This window comes from Poecilia mexicana, unplaced genomic scaffold (genome assembly GCF_051168715.1).
Source record: "Poecilia mexicana isolate PSO_F unplaced genomic scaffold, ASM5116871v1 scaffold_17, whole genome shotgun sequence".
NCBI classification, from domain to species: domain Eukaryota; kingdom Metazoa; phylum Chordata; class Actinopteri; order Cyprinodontiformes; family Poeciliidae; genus Poecilia; species Poecilia mexicana.
In genome coordinates this window covers 32,527-47,394 of record NW_028263386.1, presented here as the reverse complement: position 1 = coordinate 47,394, position 14,868 = coordinate 32,527, and the positions used below count along the sequence as shown (strand labels likewise).

The following is a 14,868-nucleotide window of genomic DNA, read 5'->3' as shown; positions in this document are numbered from 1 at the left end:
TTAAAATGCAACTGTTTATTGCCACTACAAACCAGACGGCACTAACAGCAGGTTATGGAGAATTGCACAGAAAAAGCAGATGGGTTCAAGCAGAGTGATTGTCTACAGGCAGACTTCCTGCTTAAGAGGGGCTCTGGTTCAGTTTGACACTGCCTGGTTTGGTCCAAAGCTGGACGGTCTAATCACAAACAGACTGGAAAGATCTGGGTAAAAACAGCAACAAGCTGTAGAGGACAGAACAACTTTAAATTATAAGTAGAAAAGCAATGCAGATGTCTTAAGTTATGCACAGGCAAATTACAGGAGCAAAACAGACCAAGACTAAAAGAGTCAGTAAGGTTTCAAAAGCTTTTCATCACTGGCATATGAGGGCAACACACACACGGATATTAAAATCCCCCCAAAAAGTGTGTTCATATTTGGTATAATTTCATCCTAAAATGACATTAAAAATAATTTAAAACATATTGATTGTACTTTGGCTGCTGACAAGGATCCTGGTGCGTGTTAGAGTTAATTTATGTAGTGCCAGTTCACAACACTTTGTATCGAAATACTTTACAAAAAAATCAATTCAATCATCCAGACAGAGTTCAAGTTAGTGGCATTAATTCTGATCGATCCCAGTTATCAACTAATGAATCAAGTTCAATTCATTATCCGAAATGGTTAAAATGTTTCCAAGGTAACGCAACAGAGTATCGAGTTGTTGACCCACAGCATCACTCCTGACCAACAGTGTGCAACAGTGGAGAGAAGAAACTCACCTTTAAAAGGATCCATCATTAGTTGTGACAATCGTCTTTATTTGAGAAATATTATCTTAGATGTAAAAACAATACAGTAATAGTAAGGTAAGGTAATTTTATTTATATAGCACGTTTTCAACCAAATGACGTGGCGGGCCGAATCCGGCCCGCAGTTTGGGGACCCCTGAACTAAAGGAAAGAAAACTAATCTAATGTTGTTCTAAAGTATACAAACTAGGTGCTCCTGTTCAGGGTTGCTAAGTATCTAATTCCATTTCTAAATAGTGAAACTCTACAGTTTCTGATAAAATGAGCTTAAGAGTGGCTGATTTAAATCCTTTTCTGGGTTAAAAGTAATATAAACTAAGCAGTGACTGATCCTGTTAAGTATTTCTGGATTCCAAGTTTGTAGTTATTCTAATTCTAATTCTGATTCCATTTCTGGCCTGTATAATATTGATCTAAATAGTGCGTACTCCACAATTTCTGATATTACTAATAAACTAAAATAACCCTTTCTGGGTTAAATAGGGAGTACTCCACCTAAAACAAAAAAGAGGACAGGACACATTAGGGCAAATGGCAACATTCAGACAAAACAATGGGCAAAACAAAGACACGAGTGAAGGCGGTGACGTCAAAGGGCCATGAAGAAACGTTACTCAGCCCCTGGCAAAGTCCGATAAAGGTGTTGTTTATCCAGGAATGTCCTTGGGAGCGTTCAGCTTCGCAACTCCAGGGATACAGGAGGGATGAGGAGGGAAGGAGTGTTCACATATCTTCAAGGAGATTAGAGATATGCAGCCCTTCCAAGGCCACACGGGGAAAGGCAATTCAGAAACAGAATGTCTTAGGTCGGGAAGATTATAAATGTCAATCTTCTTGTTAAATTAGGGTTAGGTTATTAGGTATTTGCAGCAAACAAGATGGTGTATCGGTCAGGTTACTTGAAGGAGGACATGAGACCAAAACTTGCTGTAGATGTGAGCTGGTTTATTTGCCTTTATACTCAGTGTTGCCAGCAGTCTGCAATAACAATAAATTGCCATTAGGCTAATGTATTACAGCAAAACAGGTTCAACTTATACAAACTCAGTGAAAACCCACACAGACTTTTGGCCGAATTTAACATAAGAAGCACTTTGGCGCCATCATGTGGCCAGATAAAATCCCTACACAATGGCGGCAGCTGGCAGCGCATGCCCTTAATTACTCTATCTGCCGCGACATCTCAATGAAAAGCAATAACAGATACAGCCGAAATGCATATATAACTGAATCTAGAATAAACAAATAGAAAGCTAAATGCGATAACTTACTTTCTGTCATCAACTTAACACTCAGAGCATCATTTCTCAGGACTGCACCGGAATTGCGGTCTCACATGCGGAAAATGAAATGAACTGACCCGGAAGTCAGTTCATCTATGTACATACATAGATATAATAGATGCATATTATATCTATGTATGTACATACATACTGTTAAGGAAGAAATTTTCTAAATTAGTTAACTTTGGAAAAAAGTTTGGCTCTCTCTTCCTCTGGATCCCAGGTCCTCTCGGCGGGCCACGTGTAGCCACAAGGAAAACAACAATGCGTGTTGACGTCACAGAATCACAGAATTTAATCCAATACAAAACAGCGTATGAATTAACAACAAAACTGCAGAACAACAGAGATATACATTCATTACCTGAGACAAAAAGATAAAGAAAGAAAAGGCAAAGACGCGTCTTTGGAGAGAGCTGGTGCAAAAAAGGCAAAATAGTGGCAGCTATCTGAATTATTACTCCTGGGCACGAACTCTTATAATGAAGGTGTGTCTTTCCTTTTTAATATATTCAATTAAAGCGTACCTCTGCTTGACCAACTGGAAGCTACCTTGGACACTCAGAAAAACTTAGAACTTCCCCTAATTTACGGCAAAGATCAAAGGCCATTTGCTCTTTTGTTCAACAAAAACAGCGGAGAGCTTGTCCTGGCCTTCTGGGTTCTACGGTCATCTAGGTAAAGAAAAACATAAGATAAGATTTCACAGATAGCTGTGGAATCTGGAGTCTCTCCCGTTATCTCTCCCTACATAGATTCTCAGGAACAAACTTAAATTCAGTAATTTGGTTCAAGGAAAGGTTATCTTCACAAACTCAGTTTTGCTCTTCTGCACTCAGCAGCCCAAAAGATTGAGTCCTGCCTTAAACCAAAAATAACACATAAAATCAACAGAACAAAATGAGGTACAATTCCTTTTTTCTAACCTATAAAACATAATATTCAATCCTAAGTATACAAGTTAACACAATCATTTTCCAAAACCCCATTTATCATAAATCCTGAGCAATTTTCTAATACTAAACAAAACATTATCCTTCAAACAATTTCCATTTGATTCTGATATTGTCACAGATAGTAAAATTTTCAAATACATTCATCATTTACTAGATCAGTAGTTCTAAAATTAGATAATACAATTTTCGTTAAAAACATGCTATTAGTACTTAGAAAAATGTCTTAGAAATTAAATGTTAGTGTTTTTAACATTCTATGTTGTATTCAGTTTTACACCATCCCAGATGTTGGTTCTGGAAGACTTTTGATCTTCTGTGAACCAAACAGACTTCTCTCCTCCAGGCTCAAGTGATACTGCCCTCCAGGAGATACTAATTTTATGACCTCCTGTCCTCTGATAACGCAACAGGAGCCTAAGTGAGAGTTCCCCTTTGATCTGCATTTTCCTTCCTGTACTTTGAATACTTACCCATCAATAGTTTAGTTTTAAATCCTTAACACAAACCTGTTCAAAATTAAGAAATTTGTTCAAAATAAGAATGTTCAATACACCTTTTACACATGCCGTAAGATTAACTGTATTAAACACTAAAAATAATCATTTTTCCTCAACAATACATATAATGTATGTATGTACATTATATCTATGTACATACATAGACGTAATATAAGGATAGACCCTCATGGACCGCTCTCGCCTATTGTCGCTGACGAGATTTAGGGCGGCCATCTTGGAGCGGTATTCCACTCAGCGTTATGTGTTTAGCAGCACAATGACGTATCAGCGGATTTAATCGATCATAACACACTTTTTGTTTCTGGAAACCATATTCAAACATCTATCAAAGCTACATTTATAAACAATTGTATTTTTAATACATAGTTCAGGATATTTAAATATCCTTAGTGGCTATAACAATAGAATAGGAATGGAATATTCTGATATCGATGAATGAAGAGCATATTACAAAGCACACAGCCGTTCATAATTTATTTAATACATTATTTAGTAATATTAATACATATTTTATATAACTATACAAACACTAATAATGATTAATACTGAATAATATATATCGGATACATGTTTATATGTATGCATATATATGTTTTTAAGCCGACGAGTTCCAGCTTCAGAGATTCAGCAGCTGAGATTGAGTCCAAAATCCGATGAGATTCATCCGTGCTGCAGTGAATCCGTCTCTCTTTATAGATTTCTCTCTCTTCTTCCTCACATCGTGTCTTTAAGAAATTTTCAAAACAAAAGCTGAAGATTTAGGATGTATCTTACTTTGACAGAGTGAAAGAATATAAATAATAGTCTTTACCACCTGTGTAAACTTTGCTGGTGAATGTTATAACACATAATATAAGTTTTATAATATGTGTTATATTGTTTCATTTCTAATATAGGCCCTTGTGTCAGATAATCTAAGTCAATGTTGGAGAATAATTATTTTTTTAGATGTACAGAATCTCAGTTAGCCTTCATAGCGGGACTGAACCCGTATTACACCTGCGATCTCGTTCAGATGCTAATGATGTAAAAATGTAGCTTTGCCATAGTTCTATGGTTATGGACATGGTTCTTGTACAGGAACTTACTCTAACACTAGCCCTTGTCCTGAACCATGTCTCATTAAAGTGTCTAATTCGAGATTTTGAGTTGAAATCTATGGAGCCCTGGAGGGGACATGGGGATTTTTTTTTTTGTTTTGCGTTCCCTTCAATATGCTTACTGCAATATTTGCTGGTCTATTTTGTATACAGTCACGAATGTCAATTTAACATTTCACATATATACATATGTAAAGAGCCTAAATGGTGATAGAGGGCCCCACTGGGTTAATTCAGGGAATCTCATCTGTCCGTGTGTCAATCATCTCCAGGCCACTTCTTTGTTCTGTCATGATTATCGATTTATTCAATTTTGATTATCATGCTTCAAACTTTGCAAGGACTGCGACACAGACTGACCAGGAGAAACTATGCACAAGTGCTGCTTCCTCATACACACAAAGCCAGTCACCTTCCCATTCATACCTGGTGACGTCACATCGACACACCCACCACCCAGGTGTCAAAGCCACGTGCTCCTGTCATATCAATAATTACTTATTTCATTCATATGGCTCTTACAGAGCCTCAGTGAAAACGTGTTTATTGTTATTGACTCTTTGGTGCAAAAAAAAGTTGATTATTGTCTGGATGTTTATGTCTGTTAAGGTTGAGATGAAACCACATGGAAACGGCCCTTCAAACCATTCAGATACAACAGAGACACAATCAGACTGTCAGATGATTTATTACCCCACGATAATAACTCAAACAGTCCAAATAGTTTGGATGTATTTTATTTCTTTCCTTCTTACGGAAAGTTTCTGTTTATATCATAGGTTTGTGGTGCCTTTCTATACTAAAGAAAAAGATATAAAACTTCAGATATTTCACAAATATCTGAAATATATTTGTGAAATATATATATAAACCTTACATAACCTTGTATTAAGGAAAAGTACGGCGGCCCGTAAGAAAGGCTTACAGTATTCAGTTATGCCGCATGAACTGATCAGTACATTAAATTCCCCACATCCCTGGAGCCTCCGTAGAAATCTTCTCCATGTCCTCAGTAGTTTGTAAAATAAAGAATTCAGCCAGTTGGAGAATATTGTGGTTGTTTAAATGAGGAACACAGCAGATTTCCAAGTCTGTTGGTAAAATGAAGCTATTTCCATCTGATGTTGGTGATTATAAAGTAATTCCATCTCTTCTTAAATTATGGCAGCTTTTCTACATCATAATGATTGAACAGGCTAGAGGAATTTGTGTATTAATATGAGCCACTTTCTGTTCTCTCTTTTAGGGAAATGCCCAACCTACTGAGCCTGTAAGTATTAATCTCAGCAGACTGATACTCTTCACTTCTTTATCTGTTGTCTTGGGCATCTGTGATTTCAAAGTACAGTCATATGAAAAATTTGGGCACCTCTGATAATCTTAATTATTTTCATATTCTAATCTTTGGGTGTTTGGATCAGCTATATTAGTTTGATATATCAAATAATAGATAGACACAGTTAGTTAGGGGTCACATGGATTCCACTAAATTTCAGCAGATTACTGAGTATAATGTTCAATGATTAGTCACAATTCAAAGTTACGCTGGGGGTGGGTATTCTAACCAAACACTCATCCAAATCTATTCAGACATTCATGCAGAGGAACAAATAGTCTGTTCTGCAGAGGTCATCCCAGACCTGAATATCATTACATCTGTGAGATGATTTGAAGTGGGTTGTCCATGCTGGGCAACCATCAAGCCTATCTGAACTAGAGATGTTTTGTGAGAAGGAATGGTCCTGGATGGAGTGTTTGGATCCTTCATCCAGGAACCAAACACTCATTAGAAGCTGTGTAAGCGTCTAGAGGCTGTTATTTCTGTAAAAGGAGCATCTACTAAATGTTAATGTGATTTTACTTTTGGGGTTTCCAAATATCTTCCAATTTTTTTTTCATGCATGTTGCACATTTTCTCTTAATTGAATTATCCTCATTTCACTACTGAAATATAAGCTTGGCATCTTCAAATCAGGACACTTTAAGAGGGAATAATGTTAATATTGTCTGTATCTTTGGGAGTTTGTCTTATAACCTCATGGGGGCTGGGCACCTTTTATGGTATATGGCACAAAAGAAACACACCTTAACTTTAATGAGATTCCCACTACCGACTTTGGCCACACCACCCCAAAGCATGATGGAACCTCCACCAAATTCTATGGTGGGCAGCAATTTTTTTTTTATCTTGGAATGATGTGTTGTTTTTGCAGCCAAGTATAACATCCTTTGTTGTGACCTTGGACTTGTGCTACAGATCTATCAAAGGTTTGTATCAGTCTAGCATCACACCAAACTGCACCAACAGTAATAAATGGAGGTGCCATTAAATAAATTGATTGGATGCACTTGTCTATGAAGTTCAAGGTTTAATCATGTCACCAAACCCATTTTATGTCGTAATAAATCAGTGTTAAGTAGTATTCAAATCAATTAAATTACAAAGGTTCCCAAAAAAAATGGCAGGACTCCGGCTCTCAAGGAATGCAGTTTGAGTCTCCTGGTTTAGATGTTCAGATGCTCACACTTTATCAGCAACTATTTTCTGAAAGATTTTAGATCTGAAAGGAAGATTTAAGACAGATTTGATATAGGTCTGTAAATCATCTTGATGGAGAGAAGGTTTTTGAAGTAAATGTTTAATTGAGCCAGTTTAGTCATGTTTGTCTTAACTCCTTAATCACATGTAGTAATCTTAACATAGGTTACCACTGACATCAGGTGTCAATGATTCCATAAATCTTTTCACTGTTTCTCTATAGAGCAAGGGTCAGTCATTAACCCAAATTCTTTGTGTTGCTCCAACAGGCTGCTGATGCTGGATTTGTTGCTGACTGGTCTGCAGACTTTGGTTCGATGTCAGCAAATGGAGATGTTGCTTCAGCTACAGTCCCGGTTGCTTCAGGAACTCTGGCTGACATGCCAGAGGGGGAGCAGGTCGGTTTTCAGGGTGGAACTGAGTGCTGGCCCCAGGCGGAAAGCTCACTACCAGGTGGAGACACAACTGCTGTCCAGGACAGTAAGCCAAGAGACGAGAGAGATGAGGTTAGCAGCTGGGAAACCCTGACTCACTCCGACCTTCATCCATCTACAGTTAGTAATGCTAAAGATGAGACTGACCAGGTAGAAATATCCAGTGAAGACGTGGTACTGGAAAATCGTAGAAAATCTACTCCAGGACTTCTCTTCACCAATGAGTTTGGTGAAGAGATTGAGGATGGCACAGGCGACAGAAGCGATAAGAGGTCGAGGTCTCTGGATGGGTCTGGGTCCGAGTATGAGACAGCTGAAGAATGGGCTGATGGTGGCCAGGGTGGAGGCTGGATGAGTGCAGATGATGACCTATCTAACGAATATCAACTCCCTGGGAACATTGTGGAGAACCAGGAAGGTGAAACAGATAGAAATGAATTGGGAAAACAAAGCCATCCAACATCACTTTGTAGAAATATATCTGAAAGAGTAGGATGGGAACATGAAGAGCTGCTTGCCAAAACAGTTGATTCTGACCCTGCTGAGCTGGATTTATTTCTGTTTGGCGAATCGCAGGGTGGAGTTGGGTTTGAATCGGATCCGTTAGCAGAGTCGCAGGGTGGAGTTGGGTTTGAATCGGATCCGTTCGCAGAGTCGCAGGGTGGAGTTGGGTTTGAATCGGATCCGTTCGCAGAGTCGCAGGGTGGAGTTGGGTTTGAATCGGATCCGTTCGCAGAGTCGCAGGGTGGAGTTGGGTTTGAATCGGATCCGTTCGCAGAGTCGCAGGGTGGAGTTGGGTTTGAATCGGATCCGTTCGCAGAGTCGCAGGGTGGAGTTGGGTTTGAATCGGATCCGTTCGCAGAGTCGCAGGGTGGAGTTGGGTTTGAATCGGATCCGTTCGCAGAGTCGCAGGGTGGAGTTGGGTTTGAATCGGATCCTTTGGCAGAGTCGCAGGGTGGAGTTGGGTTTGAATCGGATCCTTTGGCAGAGTCGCAGGGTGGAGTTGGGTTTGAATCGGATCCGTTCGCAGAGTCGCAGGGTGGAGTTGGGTTTGAATCGGATCCGTTCGCAGAGTCGCAGGGTGGAGTTGGGTTTGAATCGGATCCGTTCGCAGAGTCGCAGGGTGGAGTTGGGTTTGAATCGGATCCGTTCGCAGAGTCGCAGGGTGGAGTTGGGTTTGAATCGGATCCTTTGGCAGAGTCGCAGGGTGGAGTTGGGTTTGAATCGGATCCTTTGGCAGAGTCGCAGGGTGGAGTTGGGTTTGAATCGGATCCGTTCGCAGAGTCGCAGGGTGGAGTTGGGTTTGGATCCGAAACATTTCCTAAAACCCAGCTTAAAGACAATGAGGGTGTTGCTGGGTTCGACCGATTTGCTGGAACTTTAGGGAGCTGCAGTGTTGTGGTTGGTGAAATTGCTGAATGTGGGCAGAATTCAGACCATTTTGCTAACAGCTGTCCAACAGCTGCCTCAGGAACTGAAGATCCATTTTCCAACACCTTGGTTCATAGTGACAGACATGGCTTCAACTCTACTGTCACTTACCCAAACTACATGTGTGGAACTGCAGCAGAGGGAAAGAAAGAAGTTACCAAACCCAGATATCACAAAGAGCAAGAAAATTCAGATATGTCCGAAGATGAGGCTGCAAACCGGAGATTGGGAAAGTTGTACCAAGAGCTAGATACAGGAAAGGAAGAGGTACTTTACCTTCCTTCTTCCTCCTCCAGTATGGTAGACTAGTGTACAGTAGTAAATAGGTCAATACAAGTCCACTCCTTTCTTTTACCCTTTCACAGACTAAGGAACTGAATCAAATATTTGTAGAACCAGGATCCCAGCCTGAGCTCCTTCTCATCCTATTTCCTGTCTCTAAAAGTCTTCTGTTGGTACCGTCATTCCCATTTTACATTCAAACCATCTTTTAACCTCAGCTAGCTTCATACCCCACAAACTGTCATTGAGTATCTCTGAAGTTTAATTTAGGAGACTGTTGATTTAATAGACCTTTATAGGTCACTAAATCAATGGTGAAGTGATGAACAAAGGAGAGGTTTCAGATATTTATCATTTCTGCTTGTTGAACTCTGTGTTCAATGTATATTATATCTAGACTTTCATTACTTCAGTGTTAATTACTCTGTACAGTTTTAAATATTTTTTTCCAAATGTTTTTTATCTTACTCCACATTAATAGTAACATGATTTTTTATGATCACACAATGTTTTATCTTCAGGACAACAGACATCAGATAGTGAGCTTTGTACTTGACAGAAGTAACTTTTAAAGAGGACTGTCACCCAACCAGCATGTAGATCAAAATATCCTAGTAGATAAAAGATCAGCTTCTTCCTCCTTTCCTGGTGTTTGTTAGTCTGTCCTCATTTCACTCTTTAGTCTTTATCCCTGATTTATGTTAAGAATTACTGCTTATAATTAACTTATTTTCTGTTTTTGTTTCATGCAACCTTCAGGATGCTGCAGCTCCATCATTTTTTACAGATTTTGATAACATGGTGAGTTTCTCAACATTAATGTGTTTATTTGTAAAATAATGTTTATTTTTGTTTCTGAAACAAACAGCTTTTCTTCCTTAAATATAAAAAAGTTTTTGTTATGAGGCTTCAGTTGGTAGAGATTAGCTTGTTTCATCATTTAACCTTTGTAGGTTAAAATTAGAAGAGACTGTTTTAGTGGATGTGTAAGTTTTACTTAAGATAGTAGATTTAATTCTGGAGAAGTCTTTAAATCATGTCAACTTAGAAAAAGTTACTTCTTCGGATTGTTGGGCTGATTTCTGTGGAACCTCAGGTAGCAGAGTGAGTGACTAAACTCACTTTGAGCTCAAAAAGTGTTTCTCTGCTGAAGAATGAGAGTGAATCAACAGAAGAAGTTCCTGCAGCATCACTGATACAAACAGCCAATGAATTCAAAGAGGGTACAGCACCCCCTGCTGGAGAACAGTGTGCGAGTCCATCTCTTCCTGCTGATGAAGACTTTGAACAGCAGCATCCGGAATCAAACGTGGAGGAAGCTCCAGCTCCTCCTGCTGGTAAAGCCAAAGAACATGAGGCTCCTACTGATGGTGAAGAGGACGACAAACCTTCAGAGAATCAGCAGGAGGAAGAGCCAGCTGTGAGTAGAAATGCTCCAAAACCGATTAATACCATCATCATCATCATCATCATCATCATCATCAATCTGATCATCATCATCATCATTTTAAAGTCTCCCTAAATGGCCAGGTTAATGTGAAGGTTCCTTCTTGATCAGCAACATCAGCGTTGATATTCTTCACCAGAACATTTAGATCTTCCAACATGGCTCCTTCTCTTGTTAGCCTTTTCATTTGTTGTGTTTCTCTCCAAAGGCTAAAGCTGGAAGTCCGGAGAAGCCAGAGCCTGCTGAGGTTTGTTAAATCAATTACTTTTTATATGTCTTGTTAAATTTTCACTAATTAGTCTTCAACATTTCCTGTTCAATTTAATTCTGTTTATTTATTCACAACAAATGTCTTCTCGAGGCCTTTTACAAAGCAAAGATTGTTTCAATTCAACCACACTTGCATTACATTTGACCACATTTATCAAACAGTGCAGAATGCTCAATTAATTATTCAAAGTAGATTAAAAAAAAATCTCTCTTACTAAACCCAGCAGATTGCATTGAGTTGTTGACTTGCAGTATGACTCCTACTGACCAGCAGGGGGCAACAATCGCTTGCATTGTGATGTTAATATTACAGCAATCCCTCATACTAGGCATGTCATAAACATGAATACGTAGATGCCTCAAGGAGTGGGTCGGCCCGTTGGTGCCAAACGTCACAGCGTCCGCCATATTGAATGGGGCGCATCTGCCAGTAAGCTAATACAAGTAAATGGACCAAACTTAATAAAGCACCGTGCTACAAAGTATTTTAAGTTAATGCCTGTCATTGTCACATTCTCTCTCTCACACACATACACACTAACATATTTGGGAATCTAAGAAAGCATTAAAGAACATTTTTAACTTTTTGATGTGATTGTTTTTTAGTTTTCTGAATAAAGAGCACAATGTTGGCATTTGATACAACTGATTCTGAGAAGTGGTTTTTAGATTCCTGGATAGCAAAATATGAGCGAATCAACATTGAAATATGGTGAGGCAGAAATATTGAATTCATATTGAAGCCTGACATTGAAACGATATTGAAAGCTGTCAGTGACTCACTTGTTGAATCAACGTTTCAAACATAACTGACGATATCAATGTTGATTCAACCATCTGAATGTGGATCTAAATGCACATTTGGGTTTACTTTTTATTGAATCAAAGTTAAGGAATCAATATTGATTTATGTCCATTTGAAAGGTCTACATCATAACACACTATAAGATGATTTATTTTTCCTTTTCAATTAATATGGTTTTATGTGAGATTGGTTATTTGCTGGGGATGTTGCATGGATGAGTGGGGGCGCTGTGCCTTCCAGAGGATATATTTCTTTCTTCTTTGAGGTTTTTTTTTTTCTTTCTTCGTTGGGGCTCCTTCTTATGAGGGGCGGAGACGTTAGGCTGTTCGGTTAGACGGTTGAATAAAAGTCTGCAAAGCTACGCTATTCCCTCTCAGTGTCTGCTCCTTCTCTACCCACGACCTCTTATTTTATGGTGACACGGATTTAGATATCACTACGCAGTGTTACAATACCATTAAAAGTTTCTTCACTGGTGTTAAACACTCAGAATTGTTGGCAGATGATGGGAATATGTCATTCAAAATTATGTTACATTAACATATTTCCAAAAATGTGTGTACACAAACTTAAAAAATGACAACATGGCATTAACAATTAGGGCTGTTGTAAACGAATATTTTAGTAATCGAGGTACTCGAATCATTCGAGGAATCGTTTCAGCCCTATTAACAATACATTTTATTTAGGAAAATAGGCATAAATCTGTAAACATATTTGACTCATTTTTAACTGTCAGAACAACAGTCTATTTTCCATGAAGAACAGCGTCCATGAGGTTCAGCTTTGTACTGGATGTACAAGTACAGGAAACTTGTAGTGTTTTCCTGTATGAACCAGGGGAACAGAACAAGTTGGGGTAACTCAGGTTTGACTCTGGTTGGCATCACTTTGGTTCCTTCATGCCTTCTTCCTGTTCTGGTGCATAATGAAGCTGCTTCTTGACAGTTTTGCTGTATTCCTTGTCAGTCGGCTTTTGGTCAAACTGCTGAGCAGCAGCTGAAAAACTAAAAGATAAGAGGAAGGAAGGAAGACGATAAAAAACATTTGAAAAGTTTTGCAACACAGTGTGAAAAGGGGGAGGTGGACCACTGACTGCTGGTCGTGACTGTAGATGTTTTTGTCTCAACACATTATGCACAAACAGTAATATTTACAGATAAGTAAGAAAATGTACAGAAAGGAATTATAACCCACTGTTCTCAACATATAAAGCTGAATTTAAAACGTGATAAACCTGATCGATAGTGAAATGCTCTGATCCAGAGCTGAAGGAGGAGAAGGGGTGCGACAAACTATACATTGATCAGATGTTGATTAGATGTTGGCATTTCAATAATTAGGGTTCGACCACAAAACAACAGTCAGTGAATCTTTTCAACATTGGTTAATTGGGTAGAATTGGACGATTGATGGTTGATCCACCGTCAGTCATTGACTTTAACCAAATGTCAACCTTTTTGGCCATTTTTCAGCATTGAATTACCTTCTCTCACTATCTGGGTTGGTGTTGATGAAAACACACACACACACACACACACACACACACACACACACACACACACATTCATAAACATGTTTACGTTTTTTTTCTTCATGTCTTGAAAATGCAAAGGCACTTTAAATTATGCAATTGTGTAGTTTCCTTTTATTTTTTAGATATTGTAAATGCAAATTTTTACTTTTCAGGAAAAAAATATTCATTACAGTATATGTCATAGACGATGTGTGATAAAGATTTCAATCAAGTTTATTTGTATTGCACATTTCAGCAACAAGGCAGTTGAAAGTGCTTTACATCACTAAAACATATAAAAATACAAAGTTGTAGAACAGACTAAATTATTTTTATTTTATTATGTAAAATGTCCCTAATATTTCAGATGGAAATATTTCACGTAAAAATACACAAAGTGAAAGGAAAAAAGTGTGTTTTTATTTATGTTATACTGGGAACACAGTGCCCAGGCAGGGTTCAGTCTGCTGGTCAAACTGGGAGCAGTCCAGTGAATTCTTAGTTGTATTGGTGGACACAGGCTAAAGCCAAGGATAAAAGACAAATTCTCCAACAGTTGTAAGAGAATAAAATCATTAACTTCTGACTCGTATTCTCTCGTCCTCCTGGATTCAATGATGCCGTGCATGGAAGCAAAAGCCACACAGAGATAACAATCAACACTCCACGCCATACATTTTCAGAGTTTATTCCAACATTTAAAAGTATAAAATCACATCGACAACACAGACACTTCAAACACACTAAAACAGACATTAATTTACCTGAGACAAATAGAATAGGGAAAAATCCCAAAACAGGAAAAAAGACAAAGACAAACGCTAACCCCCTAAGTGCAATCATAAGATTTATTAGACAAACAAACTAATGAAGGTGACATAACTCATAATAAAATTACAAACCAGCAACCGATTCAACCTTACTCCACAAACACCAAGACAAACTTATGGGGAAGCATTTCACCGACGCACCGTTCCCCACAGACAGCATCAGGGGTAACCCCGGAGCGATCTGAAGTTAATGTTCTGGGTCCTATACTTTTAAAGGAGGGCGTGTTTCTCTTCTCTGCTGTATTCAAATTCGGGGAGTGTCCTTAGCTAGTTAATTTAAATCTAATTCACTATGTTCCAGTAAAAACCTGTTTTTGTTTTTTTTAGATCAAAGAAGCGTTATTTTCTTATGAGTGGAGACAGATGTTTTTTATTAACCTACCTGGGAGGAAACTGGTTCAGCGACAAGACCAGATTTTTTTAAACCAGCTGTTGAATCTTATGAAGGTGGTCAAAAGGTTAAAGTCACACAGAGCCACGACCCCCTGTGAATGCCTGCTCAGTCCACAGAGAGACTAGCTGTGTTTAAAGAACTAGAAGCTAAGTTATTTAATTCAACTTAAGTGTAATATGTTTCAATAGAAATATCCTACTTAAGAGATTATGTTGATTGAACCATGAATATAATTTGGAACCAGATTTTCTTACTTAAAACACTAT

The 14,868-nt window shown here is 38.5% G+C and overlaps 1 protein-coding gene across 4 annotated transcripts in view; it reads left to right on the top strand.

The window, feature by feature from the left end:
- The window catches only part of amph (amphiphysin), a 56,079-nt gene that overhangs the window by 35,845 nt on the left and 5,366 nt on the right, over nucleotides 1-14,868 (top strand). For 2 of the 4 annotated variants that reach the window (XM_088015063.1, XM_015012550.2), the window contains 5 exons: nucleotides 5,901-5,924; nucleotides 7,463-7,699; nucleotides 10,100-10,141; nucleotides 10,494-10,760; nucleotides 10,996-11,034. In XM_088015063.1, coding sequence (XP_087871189.1) covers nucleotides 5,901-5,924; nucleotides 7,463-7,699; nucleotides 10,100-10,141; nucleotides 10,494-10,760; nucleotides 10,996-11,034 — 609 coding nt within the window. Of the gene's footprint in view, nucleotides 1-5,900; nucleotides 5,925-7,462; nucleotides 7,700-10,099; nucleotides 10,142-10,493; nucleotides 10,761-10,995; nucleotides 11,044-14,868 lie in introns of those variants that run through there. The other 2 variants (XM_088015065.1, XM_088015064.1) reach the window with 2 other exon arrangements.